Source organism: Cherax quadricarinatus, chromosome 5 (genome assembly GCF_038502225.1).
Source record: "Cherax quadricarinatus isolate ZL_2023a chromosome 5, ASM3850222v1, whole genome shotgun sequence".
In the NCBI taxonomy this organism is placed as follows: Eukaryota; Metazoa; Arthropoda; class Malacostraca; order Decapoda; family Parastacidae; genus Cherax; species Cherax quadricarinatus.
Genome location: NC_091296.1, coordinates 74,669,818 through 74,689,847, shown reverse-complemented (window position 1 = coordinate 74,689,847; position 20,030 = coordinate 74,669,818). Strand labels below are relative to the sequence as shown.

General features: G+C 38.8%; 1 protein-coding gene across 4 annotated transcripts in view; it reads left to right on the top strand.

Moving 5' to 3' along the window:
- LOC128685110 (VPS35 endosomal protein-sorting factor-like) overlaps positions 1 to 20,030 on the top strand; it is a 102,189-nt gene that overhangs the window by 60,595 nt on the left and 21,564 nt on the right. For all 4 annotated transcript variants that reach the window (XM_070104332.1, XM_070104320.1, XM_070104325.1 and 1 more), the window contains 6 exons: positions 748 to 897; positions 2,502 to 2,673; positions 4,269 to 4,403; positions 4,646 to 4,787; positions 7,088 to 7,269; positions 16,386 to 16,532. In XM_070104332.1, coding sequence (XP_069960433.1) covers positions 748 to 897; positions 2,502 to 2,673; positions 4,269 to 4,403; positions 4,646 to 4,787; positions 7,088 to 7,269; positions 16,386 to 16,532 — 928 coding nt within the window. The remainder of the gene's footprint in view (positions 1 to 747; positions 898 to 2,501; positions 2,674 to 4,268; positions 4,404 to 4,645; positions 4,788 to 7,087; positions 7,270 to 16,385; positions 16,533 to 20,030) is intronic.

Below are 20,030 nucleotides of genomic sequence, written 5' to 3'. Positions count from 1 at the left end.
AAGGGCTAATAACCCCTTCTCCTGTGTAAAAAATATAAAAGCTTAATAGTTATAATCATAACTATAATATTTTTTAAGGAGTGGAGCAGTAAGCAAGCGGAAGGCCTCTGTCAGATGACCAAACGCTCCAGCTACGGGTCATCATTGACTAAGACCCACATCATGAAACACTTTTCCTATATCCTGATAAACCTTACTTAACCTAATCTAATCCTATATAAATTACTAAATGTGAAAAGAAGATAAGCTTTATAAGCTTCTCTTCTTTTTCGAGTCACTCTGCCTTGGTGGGAGACGACGAGCATGTTGAAAAATAAAATAATCTACTACACAGTGCACTATTCCAATCACTTGCTCTATGGCTCAGTGGACTGGGGATATGAAATGCAAGGATGCCTTTCTCAGATCTCACAGCAACTGAGAAACATACACTATTGCTGGTTTTTGTGTATTATCTAGACTAGTGGTTCCCAAATGTTTTTGTCCATGGCCTACTGTAACCACATCTTCCTTATAACCCAGATAATACTAGTACCTTCTTAGTGCCCCAGCAAATTTCTAGAGATGTTTAAAGAAAACATTTGTAAATAAATTAAAGGCATAATCAGTCAACTTCCAACTTTATGTTGAGTTGTCATAGTGGTTTAAGAAATAAATATATAGACTTTCTCATCTTTACATTCTGTTGTTCTCATTATAAGTTTTCAGGTTATTTTCTAGCTCTTAATATTAGACTGCTCTCTTTAGTTTTCCAGTTGGTGGCAGTGACACTGGAAAATTGGAAGCTCAGGAGACAACTCGAAACTGGTTTTACAAAGTGGCTTCTATCAGAGAACTCCTGCCAAGGCTTTATCTTGAAGCTGCCCTCTTGCCTTGTTACTCCCTTATCAATGTTCAGTAAGTCTGCATGTTGATATAGATATTATTGCATATTATTGATATAGGTATTACTGCAATTCCACGAATGTTTATAATCATACATAAACATTTTATCAGATCAGCCAGGCTGATAGCTATGTTGGTTTGTGGTCTGCTGGCAGCAACAGCTTGATTTATCAGGCAGTCAATGAGGAAGTCTGGCCTCAAGACAGGTGTAAGGATAGAAACCAGTGACACACATGTTGTGAGCAGGTGCTTGGTTCTGGTATGTCCCTTCACACCCCTGATGATAATTTAGTACCTGCTCATCTTCAACCTCACATACATACATACACATATCTACATTTCAGTAGAGTGATCACGTGTCAATGTTGCTGCCCAAAATTAAAAGCCCATCACAGTAGTCACCATGGACTTGTACTCTCAGACTGCAGGATTGAATTCTGATCACTCCACTGAATTGTGTTTTACTACAGATTTCAGCTTATATCCTGTATCAATATATTGCATTTATATTTTTGTTTCTGAACCAGTTTAGTCCCACTAGTATTAGAGTCTAGTACATCTAAATATGGCTGCTTTTAATCATTTCCCATTTTCTCTTACATGCCAGAAGGTACAAATCAAGTTTGTACAAGTTAAGGGTTACAAGAAAGTTTGCTTTCCAGCACTATTGGACTATGTTGTTTTGACAACATAATGATGGGCTGTGTGCAGTACTTACATCTTACTAGAGTTGAAATAAGTCTTGAAAATTGTATCTCAGAATGCTCTAATTAAATCCTCATTTTTTTCTATTATCTTTTTCCCTTCATTTCAGACTGTAAGAATCTAATAATAATTGATGGAAATTTTCATATGAATACAAAACATTGTTTGCTTTTTATCTTTGTCTTAAAAAGTTGTAGTTTTAAGTACTGCACATTTTTTATTAAAGAGTTTTGACTTACACCATTGATAGTACAAATACACTACCAACCTTTTCTTCACATTGTTCACAATTCTGAAAAGGTGAACTAACTTTAGTCAGGTGATGTCTAGTCTTTATTTTCTAGAATGAGGAAAAATGAAATAAAATGAGTGAAGAGCCAGAAGTGAGAATGAAGGCAGTGAGTGAGACAGTGAAATGAATCAAAGTGAGTATGAAGCAAAGCAGCAAGGATAGATAGAATTTAAACTGAAATGCTGAAAGTAGAAAGTGTTAGAATATTTAATGCTTTTGTATGAAGGAAGGAAATGTAGACTACCTAAATACTGACAGATAGCATGTCTGGTTCCTCTGTATAAGTAAAGAAAATAAATTGAGGTAAGTGAGTGCAAGAATTATAGGGATCTCAATTTGTGAAAGTGAATGGTACAGCCATGTTTCATATTGACTGAAAAGACAAATTGAGATTGCAGAAGAACAAAGTAGTCGTCAGAGGAAATTAAGTATAGATTAAGTGTTTGCACTGAAACACAAGTGAGCAGTTTTAACATAATAACAAGAAAATGAAGATATTATATGTGATTAACAAGAAGGGATAAATGCGACTTATTCCACTGAGTCTTTCAGTGATCTGTGTTAGAGAGAATCGGGTTTCAGACTTCATAGTTAATAATCATTGTGCATTTATTTACAGAGAAGGTGAACAGGCTCTGTCAAGATTATCACGAATGATCCGAGGAATTGGTGATCCTCTGATGGCTGCTTATGCACGGATGTATGTGTGTCGCATGGGCTTTGTGATCGCACCCACACTTACTCAACACATTTCTGAAAGCATAGAAGATTTTCTGCATGCTCTGAAACAGGTATTTTCAAACCTTTTAAAGAGTTTTAAAATGCTAATGAGTATGAAGTTTTCAAGCTTGCTAATATTCTTAAGTTATTAGAATTTCTAGTACAGTGGTACTTTGACTTATGAGTGCGCCAACTTACAAGTTTTCCGAATTACGAGCCATCGTTCAGTCGATTTTTTGCTTTGAGTTGTGAGCCAAAATCCGAGTTACGAGTGAGCTTCAGGTACGCAGCCACTAGTTGGCGCAGCAAATGCCACAGCATCCACCCAGCATCCCGCATCACTCATTCAGTGCACGTGGTTACCTTGCCATGGAAGCATCTCTCTTGTGTTGTGCTTTGCATTTTGTGCTTTTTGTTCTGTTATTTTGCCAGATTTCTTCTAACCATGGTCCTAAGAAAGTAAGGGCAAAGGACAGTGCTGACAAGAGGAGGAGGAGGATGTCCATTGAATTAAAGCATGAAATCATAGAAAAACATGAGCGAGGTGTGGTGTAGCCAACTTGGCAAGGCAGTACGAGCGTAGTACTTCTACAATATATACCATACTTAAGCAGAAGTCGATAGAGCTTATAATGCCAGCCAAGGGCATTAAAATAATTTCTAAGCTACTGTAGTAGTGGTGGTAGTGGTAGTGGTGGTAGTAAAGGTGGTGGTCATGTTAGTGGTGGTAGAGGTGGTGGTGGTAGTGGTAGAGATGGTAGTGGTGGTGGTAGAGGTGGTGGTGGTAGTGGAGGTGGTGGTAGAGGTGGTGGTGGTAATGGTGGTACCGGTAGAGGTGGTAGTGGTAGTGGTGTAGCAATTAAGTTAAGTGATAGAGTTTATGACAAACGAAATCGACCATCCTCCACCTTCGCCAGCATCTTCCGTTAGCCCAAGTTGTCTGATCTCCAAGGTAAATGCACTTTATAAAACCAGTTTATTTCTTTACATTCTCTTTTATTATATTTTATACAATATTTCTTATATATAAATATGTTTTTTCATATAGTCGAACTTGAGTCCTGGAAATGGGAAGTACAATGCCTGCACTTTAAAGGAGGGGTTTGGGATATTGGCAGTTTGGAGGGATATGTTGTGTATCTTTATACGTATATGCTTCTAAACTGTTGTATTCTGAGCACCTCTGCAAAAGCAGTGATAATGTGTGAGTGTGGTGAAAGTGTTGAATGATGATGAAAGTATTTTTTTGGGGGGGATTTTCTTTCTTTTTTGGGTCACCCTGCCTCGGTGGGAGACGGCCGACTTGTTGAAAAAAAAAAAGAATGTTTTCTTATTTAAATACCCATGACAAAAAAAAAATTGGGGTGGTTTTTTGGGGGCTGGAACAGATTAATGGCATTTCAATTAATTTTAGTGAGGAAAATTGATTTGACATACGAGCAAATTGAGTTACGAGCTTGGTCACGGAACAAATTAAACTCGTAATTCAAGGTACCATTGTATTTACTTTTGTTTATTCATTTTTGGCTTGTTTCAATCTCATTCTATGCCATATTGCTCTTGGATATAATATTCTTTCACCTGAGTGTGAAACCATCTTCATTTTAAAATAACTTTTTTTTATCACTTTATTTATTTCTGTGACTAGTTTTTAATATAATTTTAGGGTCTATGGCCAGAAGGTGAAGCAGACATGAACATGGGCGAGGATAAGGATTCTTTGGCAGCTCGAGTTTTCTTCCCTCCACTAGAGTGGATGATGCAGTGTTTGGCTAGCTGTGCCCCCCACCATATCTTACAGGTGAGAAATAATTTAAATTAATTGAATTGCCAAATGACAGACTGAACTGCCTGTCACTCTGTATACACTGCTGCAGTTATAATTTGTAAAACTGTATCTGAATTCATGTACACACATTATTAAATTCTTTTACATGTAACATTATTTTTTAATTTTTGAAGATTGTCGAATATACATTGTGCAGGTGGTATGTTAAAACTTTATTAGTTGTAAAATCACGAAATTAGTGCATTTGTTTACAGAGTATCCTACGCCAATGTGAGGAAGGAGAGGGATTGGGGCAGAACCTCCTTGTTTCTTCCCTCCTTGCCACATTTCCTCACCACTTCATAGCCCTGCAGGCACTTCCTCTCACTCACCTCATAGCTGGTTGTTCTTATCCAGGTCAGTGGTGTTCTGTAATCATCTTTCACCACCAATCAGTTATCTACAGAATTACTATCCATAATTACTCCATGAGCTGCTTTTTTTCCTCAAGGAAATAGAGGGCTCCTTATACTGTATAGCAGTTCTCCATTATATAGTATAGTCCAAATACTAATCTACATCTATCCTGTAAACTGGAAATGAATTAGAGTATAATTAGACATTGTTTGTGTGAAGCAGCGAACCTGCATGGGTTATTATGCATAAGAAATGGTGGAGGCTTGATTCTCTATCCAATAGTCATAAAACACACGCACTACTCTCGATGTTTCAGTACATCCTAGTCCATTGTCAGCCTCTCAATTATCAATTATTAGTCATAAACAATCAGATGTTAAAGATGTTTTTAATGACTGTTTCAGGCATTTCTTAAAAAACTTCTCATTCATTTTAAGAGCTGTAAAAGTGAAGCACTCGTCACATCAGTGGCATCATAAGAAGGGGGTGGACGCCCCAGGTGATTACAGAGTACAAATAGGCCTGTATAGGGAAAATCATTGATTTTGATGATGTGTTAGATGACTTTGCAGGATTGAAGGCAAGGAAATGTAAGATCAGATTCATTGAGATGTTACCTGTACTCAAGGTCAAATCGGAACTAGCATTTCTCTGATATTGCAATGTTTTTCTTTATTTTTCAAGTTTTTTTTTTTTTTTTGCATTGTTGAAGATGAATAAATGTAGGATCTGTTGCCTGCACTCAAAGTGGTAATTGAGTTTGTTTCCTCAATATTACTACGATTATTTGGTCATTGGTCATGCAGTAGTGACATAGCTGGTGTTGACTCCCCCCATCCCCCTACCCTTGGATTTCATGGGGGTGACACTTAAGATGCCGCCCTGGGTGACACCAACCCCAGCAATGCTACTGCGTCACATAATTGATTTCAGAAATACATATGCTTAGAAATATTGAGTAAGAATGTGAAAGTGGTAAAGAGAAGGAAAGGTGCATTAAAGATAGCATTATTCTTCTTCTTATTATTTTTCTTTGCCTCAACAGCCATTTCTCACCAAGCCAGGTGACCCCAAAAAAGAAAGCACATTCACCATCATTCATTCAGTCACTATCTTTCCAGAAGTGTGCTAACACCACAAGTCAGATTACCCTCCAACTGACTGCCCTTCCCACATCCAGGAATCAAAGTCCAACTCACCAGTTTCCCTTGAATCCCTTCATAAAAGTTACCTTTCTCACACTCCAACAGCTTGTCCATTAAAACCTACTTGTCTTCATTCACTCCTGATTGACACACTCAAACAAGCCTGCTGGATGCTCAGCCCTCTAACACTTGAAGCCTCTTACACCCTTTACTCTAACCATTCCTGGAATATCTCCTACCTCCTCCCTCCACCCCAGATTTATACACCCTCCTTGTCATGCTATCTCTCTCCCGTTCTACTTACCCAAACCACCTCAACAACCCCTCCTCAGTTATCTGAATTACTCCCTTTTTGACCTTACTTTGCCTTTATTATTATTCTTTTAACAAACCAGCCGTATGCCACTGAGGCAGGGTGACCTGATAAAGAAGAAAACTATAAAAATTTTCAATTCAGACATTAACTCAGAGCATACAGTCTGTCTGCAGAGCTGCAACAGAACACATGGACATGATACAAGGAACAAGTATCTTTGACATTCCATGTGTACTACTTGGCCTATTCAAAAACTCCATGCAGATATAAGGCCCCAGAATTTGGAAGTCACAGCCTGAAAATGCCAAAAGTTACCTGTCTGCCAACATGTTACTAATATTGTTAAAATCCACCTATTAAATCTCACATAAAATTAATATCTCTAAAAAAATTTACATTTTGATTTCACAATCTCAGTTCAACCACTCAACAAAATGCAGGTCATTAAACTAATATAATTTATTTGTAATTAACCAACTCATCATTTGCAAGGTATCTACTGATACTAAGTAACATTAATTATGTACATATATATTAGGTCTAGAGTTAAGTAGTATGTAAGCCTTATGATTAGTTTGCCTAAAATGCACTGCCTAATTGTAATGGCATTCTTCTGAGCCTACAATTGTATCAAATTATATTTGTATTATAATAAGAACAATATCTAAAACATAGTTAACTGGAATGTATAACTGTTGCAACTTTGATCATCTCCCACTGGTAACCTGAAAAAAAAAGAAATGCTTTTCTTCTTTTTTACAATTAGTAATTTACACAGAAGAAGGGGTTACTAGTCCCTTGCTCCCAGCATTTTATTTATTTATTTATTTGCATTGTAGGTAAACTTCAGCATGAACTGTTGTCATCCCTCGGTGTGTGTGTCAACCAAGCAGCTCCACCCCAGCAGCAGCAGCTGCCCCTTCTTAACGCCGTGTGGAAGCTCATTGCTCGTGTACCCAACACCAAAGATTACCTCTCTACTGCTGGCATATGGCTGGAGTTTACTGCTAAACATTTTACAGTAAAGATTTCCTTAGTTTGAGTTTTACATTCAAGATTATTGGAATCTGACTGATTTTATAAAAAAAAAAAAATTATGTAAAATTTACACTGTGATTGAGCCTGCTAAGTCATCATGCAATAGTGCAATACTGTATGTTCTGATACTTAAGGGGTTAGCTTGACTAATTGTAAATCATTGTTGCAACAATAATTATAACAACTGAAGTAAATACTGCCTGTGGTTAGAAATGATGCTGAGTAGAACTAGATTTAATCTCTTAGCAATATGAATACATCATTCCCCCATTTCCCATTTTCAGAAAAGTGTTCTGATGTTGATAAAGGTGGAAAGCACAGTGCTTGGATTCTGAAGGAGTGTGGATGTTGCAATTTAGAGGGTCATTTGAACTGTGATAACTGCACTTTTCTAGCAAGACAGCTATTGAATGAATGAGAGTGAATGTTTCCTTTTTTTGGATCACCCAACCTTGATGGGAGATGGCCAGTGGTTAAAAACATTACAAAATATTTTTTCTTTATCTTTCAACAAACCAGTCATATCTCACTAGGGCAAGGTGAGCCAAAAAGAAAAACAAAAGTTTCTTCTTTTAAATTTAGTAATATAGTATACAGAAAGAGTTACTAGCCCCTTGCTCCCAGCATTTTAGTCGCCTCTTACTACACACATGGCTTATGGAGGAAGCATTCTGTTCCACTTTCCCATGGAGATAAGAGGGAACAAACAAAAACAAGAACTAGAAAGATAATAGAAGAAAACCCAGAGGGGTGTGTATATATATGCTTGTACCTGAATATGTTATAGGTAGTAGGTTGGTAGACAGCAACCGCCCAGGGAGGTACTACCGTCCTGCCAAGTGAGTGTAAAACGAAAGCCTGTAATTGTTTTACATGATGGTAGGATTGCTGGTGTCCTTTTTTCTGTCTCATGAACATGCAAGATTTCAGGTACGTCTTGCTACTTCTACTTACACTTAGGTCACACTACACATACATGTACAAGCACATATATACACACCCCTCTGGGTTTTCTTCTATTTTCTTTCTAGTTCTTATTCTTGTTTATTTCCTCTTATCTCCATGGGGAAGTGGAACAGAATTCTTCCTCCGTAAGCCATGCGTGTTGTAAGAGGCGACTAAAATGCCGGGAGCAAGGGGCTAGTAACCTCTTCTCCTGTATATATTACTAAATGTAAAAGGAGAAACTTTCGTTTTTCCTTTTGGGCCACCCCGCCTCAGTGGGATACGGCCGGTGTGTTGAAAGAAAGAAAGACCTGAATATGTAGTGTGACCTAAGTGTAAGTAGAAATAACAAGACATACCTGAAATCTTGCATATTTATGAGACAGAAAAATGACACCAGCAATTTTTTTTTTTTTTTTCCCAACAAGTCGGCCGTCTCCCACCGAGGCAGGGTGACCCAAAAAGAAAGAAAATCCCCAAAAAGAAAATACTTTCATCATCATTCAACACTTTCACCTCACTCACACATAATCACTGTTTTTGCAGAGGTGCTCAGAGCACAACAGTTTAGAAGCATATACGTATAAAGATACACAACATATCCCTCCAAACCACTAATATCCCGAAGCCCCTCCTTTAGAGTGCAGGCATTGTACTTCCCATTTCCAGGACTCAAGTCCGGCTATATAAAAATAACCGGTTTCCCTGAATCCCTTCGCTAAATATTACCCTGGGAAACCGGTTATTTTTATATATCCGGACTTGAGTCCTGGAAATGGGAAGTACAATGCAATTCTGCCATCATATAAAACAATTACAAGTTTCAATTTTACACTCATTTGGCAGAACGGTAGTACCTTCCTGGGCAGTTGCTGTTTACCACCCTACTACCTAGTACTAAACATTTTGTGATGTCAAAATGAAACTAGATAAACATTTAACATAATGTATATATGCATACATTATATAAATTTTAATAACAACGTACATAATTACATTGTAGCATAACTATGAAACAAATATTTATAAATATATATTTTTTACCATCATTTAGACACTAAAGGAGGGGTGGGAATGTTGCAGTTGGAGGGTTATCTGTTTATGATGTAGCAGTCTTTTGGAAAAATGACTGTTGAGTGAATGATGTTGAATGTGTTCTCTTCTCTGGGTCAATTTGTCTTAGTGGGAGATGGCTATTGAGTTGAAAAAAAAAAATAGACACATATGAACAAGACAGTAATTGAAAAAAAATTCAGCACTTTTAAATTTCTGTGCAGTGGCTAATGCAACGGTCTGGAGTTTTATTGGTAGTAGGTTGGTAGACAGCAACCACCCATGGAGGTACTGCCATCCTGCCAAGTGAATGTAAAACAAAAGCCTGTAATTGTTTTACACGATGGTAGGATTGCTGGTGTTTTTTGTCTGTCTCATAAATATGCAAGATTACAGGTATGTCTTGCTACTTCTACTTACACTTAGGTCACACTACACATACATGTACACATTTATTTATACACACTCATCTGAGTTTTCTTTGATTTTATCTTAATAGTTCTTGGTCTTATTACTTTTCCTTTTATATCCATGGGGAAGTGGAATAAGAATCTTTCCTCCATAAGCCATGCGTGTTGTAAAAGTCAACTAAAATGCCGGGAACAATGGGCTAGTAACCCCTTTTCCTGTAAAGATTACTAAAAAGAATAAGAAGAAGAAAATTGTCAAAGTGGGAAGTCTGAATGTGCGTGGATGTTGTGCAAATGATAAGAAAGAGATGATTGTGGATGTTATGAATGAGAAGAAGCTGGATGTCCTGGCTTTAAGTGAAACAAAGCTAAAGGGGGTGGGAGAGTTTCAATGGAGAGGAATAAATGGGATTAGGTCAGGGGTTTCAAATAGAGTTAGAGCTAAAGAAGGAGTAGAAATAATGTTGAAGGATAAGCTATGGCAGGAAAAGAGGGACTATAAATGTATTAATTCAAGGATTATGTAGAGTAAAATAAAGGTTGGATGTGAAAAGTGGGTTATAGTAAGTGTATATGCTCCTGGAGAAGAGAGAAGTGTAGAGGAGAGAGAGAGATTTTGGGAAATGTTGAGTGAATGCATGGGGAGTTTTGAACCAAGTGTGAGAGTACTTGTGGTTGGGGATTTCAATGCTAAAGTGGGTAAAAATGTTGTGGAGGGAGTAGTAGGTAAATTTGGGGTGCCAAGGGTAAAAGTAAATGGGGAGCCTTTAATGGAACTATGTGTAGAAAGAGATTTGGTAATAAGTAATACATATTTTATGAAAAAGAGGATAAATAAATATACAAGGTATGATGTAGCACGTAATGAAAGTAGTTTGTTAGATTATGTATTGGTGGATAAAAGGTTAATGGGTAGGCTCCAGGAGGTACATGTTTATAGAGGGGCAACTGATATATCGGATCATTATTTAGTTGTAGCTACAGTTAGAGTAAGAGGTAGATGGGAAAAGAGGAAGGTGGCAATAAGAAGTAGGAGGGAAGTGAAAGTGTATAAACTAAGGGAGGAGGAAGTTCGGGTGAGATATAAGCGACTATTGGCAGAAAGGTGGGCTAGTGCAAAGATGAGTAGTGGGGGGGTTGAAGAGGGTTGGAATAGTTTTAAAAATGCAGTATTAGAATGTGGGGCAGAGGTTTGTAGTTATAGGAGGGTGGGGGCAGGAGGAAAGAGGAGTGATTGGTGGAATGATGAAGTAAAGGGTGTGATAAAAGAGAAAAAGGTAGCTTATGAGAGGTTTTTACAAACCAGAAGTGTTATAAGAAGAGTAGAGTATATGGAGAGTAAAAGAGAGTGGTGAGAGAGTGCAAAAGGAGAGCAGATGATAAAGTGGGATAGGCACTGTCAAGAAATTTTAACCCTTTCAGGGTCCGTCCCGTAGATCTACGGCTGGTCGGTGAGTGTCCAAACCGTAGATCTACGCCAAAATTCTAGCGCCGTCAAATTTAGCGCGAAAGCGCTCATAGGCCTACATATGAGAGAATGGGTCTGCGCGGTGGGTGTGTGCCGTAAACAAAAAATCTAGGCGCCTGCATAGCATTGTGGGAACACCGGCTCAGTCACCCTTGTTCACCATGTCTCGTCGCAAGTCAGCTCTCACTCCCCGGAAAATTGGGACTCTCCTCTTCCTGTCTGATAGTTCTGACACTGATGGAAGTGGAAATGAAGACGAATTCTACGGCTTTGATGAGTTAGTGACCGAAAATAATGACCAGGATATCGATAATAGTGCAGAAAACCCCGACGATCCTCGACCTTCTACCTCTGGTGTGGGCACTCGTGACTCACGGTCGGTTGTTCCTAAACGTAAGAGAAAACTAATATTTTCCCGTGGCCTGGCCTCTGACTTCAGTAATGACGATGATTCTGACGTGGATTGTGATTTTATTGCGCTCGACGATCATTCGAGTAGTGATAGTGAGGAAACATATTCACCAGTGAAGCGTCGGTATGTGCGCCGCCGCATGCGCTCGGGTAGTGTACCCTATGCTATGCCCAGGGGACGGAGTACATCCCGTAGTACATCCCGGAGTACATCCCGTGGCCCTACACCCGTTTTAGGTAGTGATAGTGAGGATGATGTGGCTACACTTGGCATGGATGGGCCACAGACATCAGTGGATGGTGTTAGTGGGGCTGGTGGTGGTAGTGGCACCGCCATGCGTGACTCGCTGTGCCACGCGGGAACCCACGCTGCTGACTCGTCAGTTCAAGGACAAAGCGGAGCGTCACCCACCAGCCCGCCACAACCACCCGTACAACCAGCCTATGATGTCCAGTATCCACCAGCAAACCGTATCTGGGATTGGCAGCAAAATCCCAATTTTGTTCCCAGCCCTCACCACTTTGATGACTCGCAAAGTGGAATTCTACCTACCTGTCCCCTTGGAACCACGGCCAATGAACTGGAATTCTTTGAATTATTCTTTGACCAGCCATTGATGGAAACTATTGTCAGGGAAAGTAATAAGTATTTTCAGTACACCATGGCAAATACGATCTTATCACCACAGTCAAGACTACACAGGTGGAAAGAGACGACTGTTGCAGAAATGTATTTGCTTTTTGCAACAATAATGCTTATGCCTCACGTCTATAAGCATAATATAAAAGCATACTGGTCCACAGATCGGCTAATTTGTACCCCATCCTTCAGTGAAATAATACCAGTGAACAGGTTTATCTTACTCTTACGTATGTTGCACTTCTCTGACAAAACCAGGCCTGACAGAAGTGACAGGTTATACAAGATTAGAAATGTTTTCATGTATCTCAAACAAAAGTTCAGGATATACTTTTATCCATTCAAGAATCTTGTAATTGACGAGTCTTTGATTTTGTTCAAAGGTAGACTGTCATTCAAGCAGTATATACCGAGCAAGAGGAACCGCTTTGGTATAAAATTGTTTGTACTCTGTGATTGTGACAGTGGCCTGGTGTTGGATATTGTTGTATACACGGGTAGTAAAACATTGAAAGATACCAAGATGTTATTGGGTATATCAGGTGACGTAGTGAGAAACATGATGGCACCTTATCTTGGTAAGGGCCATACATTATATACCGATAACTGGTACACAAGCCCATTACTCAGTGATTTCATGCGAGTGAACAAGACAGATGTGTGTGGCACAGTGCGTTCTAATCGTAAACATATGCCCAGGCTCAACGCAGGTGTTCGTGGTGATGACGTGCAGGTGTTTACTGCCAATGACATCATGGCATTACGGTGGCATGACAAACGAGATGTCACATTGTTGACAACCATTCACCGTAATGAAATGCAAGACAGTGGCAAAGTTGATCGAGTGACTAATGAACGTATTCGAAAACCAGTGACAGTGATTGATTATACACAAAACATGCGCTTGGTTGACAAGTGTGACATGCAGATTGGTTTTGTTGACTGTGTTCGTAAGAGTTACAAGTGGTACATGAAACTTTTCTTCCATCTCATGGACATTTCAATGCTGAATGCATATAATATGTACCAAATAAAGACTGGTAACAGACCACCGTATGGTGAATTTTGTTTGTCTGTTGTCAGACAACTCATAATGAAGTACCAGGTAACAACACCTGCAATACAACATGGTCCTCGAATTCATCACAATATACCCAAGCGTTTGAGAAGAGAAGGTGATCATTTCATAATACAGCTTCCTTCAACTCAAAAGAAATTTGCTCAGAAGAGATGCATTGTCTGTGCACAAACAAAACGACGGCAACAAAGACGCAAAGACACTCGGTTTATGTGTGAGGAATGTAAGGTGCCTCTGTGCATGGTGCCTTGTTTCAAGGAGTTCCACAAGCTCCAGCAGTTCTAAAACCATGTCCAGTGATTGTAAATATGTAAATATATGATAGAACATTAGTATTATACAATATTTGTGCATGTTTATTGTAATAAACAACAGTGGTAAACAATAATATGATAATAACTTTAGTGCGGTTATTGTGTTCAATACAGTGAGTTTATATATATAAATTATATACAGTATTGGTCTCTCAGGCCCCAAATGTTAGTAGGAATAGAAAAAAATTGGAAAAGAAAAGAAAAAACAACTAAAACAACAAAATAATATAATACGCGTATGTGGAATTCGTCGATGTTGCCGCCACCACATCATTTTCTACAAACTTCTTGGCACTGTATCTCGGTAAGTACTGATCAGATTCTAATTTTTTTTGTTTTATTACCTTCACAAAAATATGCTCTTTAATTCTGTAAGAAAAAATAATTTTTTTTTTTTCAAAATTTCTTGGACACTGGTGCGTGACTTCAGATTTTGGCCTTGGACCCTGAAAGGGTTAATGAAAATAAGAAAAAATTTTGGAGTGAGTTAAACAAGTTAAGAAAGCCTAGACAATGTATGGATTTGTCAGTTAAAAACAGAGTAGGGGAGTTAGTAGATGGGGAGAGGGAGGTATTAGGTAGATGGCGAGAATATTTTGAGGAACTTTTAAATGTTGAGGAAGAAAGGGGGCGGTAATTTCATGCACTGGCCAGGGAGGTATACCATCTTTTAGGAGTGAAGAAGAGCAGAATGTAAGTGTGGGGGAGGTACGTGAGGCATTACGTAGAATGAAAGGGGGTAAAGCAGCTGGAACTGATGGGATCATGACAGAAATGTTAAAAGCAGGGGGGGATATAGTGTTGGAGTGGTTGGTACTTTTGTTTAATAAATGTATGAAAGAGGGGAAGGTACCTAGGGATTGGCAGAGAGCATGTATAGGCCCTTTATATAAAGGGAATGGGGACAAAAGGGATTGTAAAAATTATAGAGGAATAAGTTTATTGAGTATACCAGGAAAAGTGTACGATAGGGTTATTATTGAAAGAATTAGAGGTAAGACAGAATGTAGGATTGCGGATGAGCAAGGAGGTTTCAGAGTGGGTAGGGGATGTGTAAATCAAGTGTTTACATTGAAGCATATATATGAACAGTATTTAGATAAAGGTAGGGAAGTTTTTATTGCATTTATGGATTTAGAAAAGGCATATGATAGAGTGGATAGAGGAGCAATGTGGCAGATGTTGCAAGTACAGTGGACCCCCGCTTAACGATCACCTCCAAATGCGACCAATTATGTAAGTGTATTTATGTAAGTGCGTTTGTACGTGTATGTTTGGGGGTCTGAAATGGACTAATCTACTTCACAATATTCCTTATGGGAAAAAATTCGGTCAGTACTGGCACCTGAACATACTACTGGAATGAAAAAAGTTCGTTAACCGGGGGTCCACTGTATATGGAATAGGTGGTAAGTTACTAAATGCTGTAAGAGTTTTTATGAGGATAGTGAGGCTCAGGTTAGGGTGTGTAGAAGAGAGGGAGACTACTTCCCGGTAAAAGTAGGTCTTAGACAGGGATGTGTAATGTCACCATGGTTGTTTAATATATTTATAGATGGGGTTGTAAAAGAAGTAAATGCTAGGGTGTTCGGGAGAGGGGTGGGATTAAATTATGGGGAATCAAATACAAAATGGGAATTGACACAGTTACTTTTTGCTGATGATACTGTGCTTATGGGAGATTCTAAAGAAAAATTGCAAAGGTTAGTGGATGAGTTTGGGAGTGTGTGTAAAGGTAGAAAGTTGAAAGTGAACATAGAAAAGAGTAAGATGATGAGGGTATCAAATGATTTAGATAAAGAAAAATTAGATATCAAATTGGGGACGAGGAGTATGGAAGAAGTGAATGTTTTCAGATACTTGGGAGTTGACGTGTCGGCGGATGGATTTATGAAGGATGAGGTTAATCATAGAATTGATGAAGGAAAAAAGGTGAGTGGTGCATTGAGGTATATGTGGAGTCAAAAAACGTTATCTGTGGAGGCAAAGAAGGGAATGTATGAAAGTATAGTAGTACCAACACACTAATATGGGTGTGAAGCTTGGGTTGTGAATGCAGCAGCGAGGAGACGGTTGGAGGCAGTGGAGATGTCCTGATGTGGTGTAAATATTATGCAGAAAATTCGGAGTGTGGATATTAGGAGAAGGTGTGGAGTAATAAAAGTATTAGTCAGAGGGCTGAGTAGGGGTTGTTTGAGGTGGTTTGGTCATTTAGAGAGAATGGATTAAAGTAGAATGACATGGAGAGCATTTAAATCTGTAGGAGAAGGAAGGCGGGGTAGGGGTTCGTCCTCGAAAAGGTTGGAAGGAAGGGGTAAGGGAGGTTTTGTGGGCGAGGGGCTTGGACTTCCAGCAAGCGTGTTTGATAGGAGTGAATGGAGACGAATGGTATTTGGGACCTGACGATCTGTTGGAGTGTGAGCAGGGTAATATTTAGTGAAGGGATTCAGGGAAACCAGTTATTTTTATATAGCCAGACTTGAGTCCTGGAAATGGGAAGTACAATGCCTGCACTCTAAAGGAGGGGTTTTGGGATATTAGCAGTTTGGAGGGATATGTTGTGTATCTTTATACATATATGCTTCTAAACTGTTGTGTTCTGAGCACCTCTGCAAAAACAGTGATTATGTGTGAGTGAGGTGAAAATGTTGAATGATGATGAAAGCATTTTCTTTTTGGGGATTTTCTTTCTTTTTGGGTCACCCTGCCTCGGTGGGAGACGGCGAACTTGTTGAAAAAAAAAAATTATGCATCTATTTATCTGTAGTATTTTTTTGCAGTCAGTTGAGGTTAACACCCTCCTCGGAGATGTTCTGAAGCATGTTGGAACAGATCGCAGCCATGACCAGACTCATTATCCTGCGATGCTCGCCCTGGTCTCCACAGCCCTCACTAATTCTACAGATCCTCACTCACTTTTCTCTATGGTGTGTGTCTTGTTATCACAACTTGTTCTTAAATGTAACTTTATTAACAAAGAGAAAATCATATTTTTGTCTCAAAGTTTTGAAGAAGCTCTAATCTCTAAAAAAAGAAAAGCTAAAACCAATGCAGGATGTACAAAATTAGAAATAGTGAATGATAATAATAATGGTGTAGGCAAAACTTTTGGAGAAAGAAGTGTTTCACATGTGTCTTAGTCATCAGAAATAGTCAAGTTGATGAGGGGTTTTGTTACCAAGAGAATCTCTTATATGTTTGATATTTTCTATTTTATTTTTTATATATAGTGACTACATACTAGACCTACATGTTGCATGTTTTATATGATTAAGTTTTGTTTCATTAAGGTTCATGTGAGTAGCTTCATTCCTATCACCCAAATACTTTAAACATTGTATAATCTAAGTATTCCTATTCTAATGTATCTTGCTAGGTTTAAGCTTGCCTGAAATGCTCTGTATTACTAAAGGACTTTCCATGTGAGAAATGTCATATCATCCAATTTTTTACAAATTATGTAACATGTGAAAATAGATTGATTAATTGATATTTTGAGACATCACCCATCCAGGGAGTCAATGGAGCTACCCTCCCCTTCGAATAAACCAAATTATGTACTCCCACTTCTACCATTTCCTAGGTGCTGTGTAACCCTTATGATTTTAGCACTTCTTCATGAATACTGTATAGTAATAATAATCTTCAAACATCAAGAGAGAGCTCCAATTGGCTTAATAGATGCAGGTACAGTGGACTCTCGAGTTTCGGCGGCATCGACTTTCGTGAAATCCGACTTTCGGCAAGTTATTTCAGCAAAATTTGGCCTCGCGGTTCATGATTAGACTTGTGATTTGGCGACCGTCTGGTACCCGTCTGCCCGTCACTGCGCACACAAAGCCAGTCTCCCACGCCATTCACCCTCAGTGTGCCATTGTTTACCAACACGTGACCATCACCCCGCGGGTTCATACGTAATAATCTATTGTTTTTTGTAATTGCAACTGCTAAATAAGTCACCATGGGCCCAAGGAAAGCTAGTGCAAGCCCTTTGGTAAAGAAAGTGAGGAACACGATCGAATTCAAGAAGGAAATCATTGAAAAATATGAGAGTGGAGTGCGTGTTACAGAGCTTGCCAGGATGTATGGCAATCCCCATTCAACCATCACTTTGATCATGGCAAAAGGAAAGGAAATAAAGTGTGCTGTTGTTGCAAAAGGGGTAGATATGCTGACAAAAAGGAGATCACAAATCTTTGAAGACGTGGAGAGGTTATTGTTGGTGTGGATTACCGAAAAACAGATTAAGGGCATTTGTGCAAAGTGGACTGAAGTGCAAACATTTATGGATGAACTTCACCCTAACAGAGCCATATTGGCAACATGTACAATGACATTGTTGTGTCCCACTTCAGACAAATCATAAAGAAACGCCAGAAACAGAGCTCTCTGGATAGATATTTTGTGCGACAGGGTTCCAGTGACTCTCAAGTTGTTCCCAGTGCCAGTGTCTTTAAAAAACAAAGAAGGGAAGTAACCCCAGATAAGGACTTCATACCTGAAGTCCTAATAGAAGGAGATTCTCCTGCCAAACAACAGTGTACACCTTCCTCCTATCCCCTCCTCCCGTCTTCCATCCACCCAGAAGTCTTCAGTAAAGGTAAGTGTAATGTATTATTATTTTTTATATGCTTGTACTTGATTTCTCATTTTTTTCAGTATGTAAATCTTTATTTAATTTGAAAAAAAATATTTTATTTTAATATTTTTGGATGTCTGGAACGGATTAATTTTATTTCCATTATTTCTTATGGGGAAAATGGTTTTGCCATTCAGCAATTTCGACTTTCGGCAGGCTCTCTGGAACGGATTAATCACGAAACTCGGGGGTCCACTGTATATACTTTATTGATCTTTCATCTATAGCAAAAAAGTTGTAAATCTTAATAAAATGACTGATACACCTTACATCCTTGCCCTTTTTAATATTAAAATTAAAAGAGCATTTACTATCAAATTAATAATGAAGTTTGCACAATTTGTCAGAAATGCTGTGTATCCATAGGTTTTACATCAATGATTTGAAAAATCATGCTCAAATTGTCCCAGTAAGAGAGCTGGAAAATGTGATATGGTGAATTTGATTTTCATTTGTTGGTCATCCTTCCTTGGAAGGAAATGGCCAGTGTTAAAAAATACAGTGGAACTCTGGTTTTTGCACACTCCAGTTATTGGATGTTTCAGTTTTAGGATCATTTTTTGTGTGAAATTTTGTTCCGGATATCACACCTTGATCTAGTAATCGGACGTCCATCCACCCAGGGACATTGCCACTACGCGTCTCAGTCTGCCTCTGTCACTGGTCGAGTGAGCATTATTTCGTGCGTTCCAAAACATTTCGTAATAATCCCTTGTTTTTGGTGCTTGTTTATTAATTGTGACTGCAAAATAAGCCACCATGGGCCCAAAGAAAGTTCCTAGTGCAAGCCAGCCCTTTGGTAAAGGGCTGAGAGAGAGAGGAGACTGTGCCTTCTTCAGTGATTCTGTGATATGTACAATACTAAAGCAGCAGGAGTCGATAAAGGTTATAGCGCCAGCCAGCAATAAAGTGTAGCATTAACAGTGTAGCAAGTAAGTTAAGCGATTAAACGATAGAAAAATGACGACATGAGACTGACTCCTCCATTGTTGTTTGAGGTATATAGAGCCACTGACAACATATGCCACCACCACCAACACTATATGTACGGCTTATGCTGTCAGTCGCCCTTATAAACCCAACAACAACAACACCACCACCACCACCACCACCACCACTCCACATACGAAATGACATATTTTATTCATTCTAGAGTATATATCATGTTTCTATGTTATTAATATTGTTTATTTTGTCATGTCATGTTAGATCAATTGTGATAGATAAATAAGCTGTACCTAGGTAGTAGGGTGGTAGACAGCAACCGCCCAGGGAGGTACTACCGTCCTGCCAAGTGAGTGTAAAACAAAAGCCTGTAATTGTTTTACATGATGGTAGGATTGCTGGTGTCCTTTTTTCTGTTTCATAATCATGCAAGGTTTCAGGTACGTCTTGCTACTTCTACTTACACTTAGGTCACACTACACATACATGTACAAGCATATATATACACACCCCTCTGGGTTTTCTTCTATTTTCTTTCTAGTTCTTATTCTTGTTTATTTCCTCTTATCTCCATGGGGAAGTGGAACAGAATTCTTCCTCCATAGGCCATGCATGTTGTAAGAGGAGACTAAAATGCTGGGAGCAAGGGGCTAGTAACCTCTTCTCCTGTATATATTACTAAATGTAAAAGGAGAAACTTTCGTTTTTCCTTTTGGGCCACCCCCGCCTCGGTGGAATACGGCTGGTGTGTTGAAAGAAGAAGACATAAGCTGTAGAGCTGATATTAGTGTCATATTGAAGGAGTATTTTGTCCTGCCTCCAAACAAACTCTCTGCCTCTG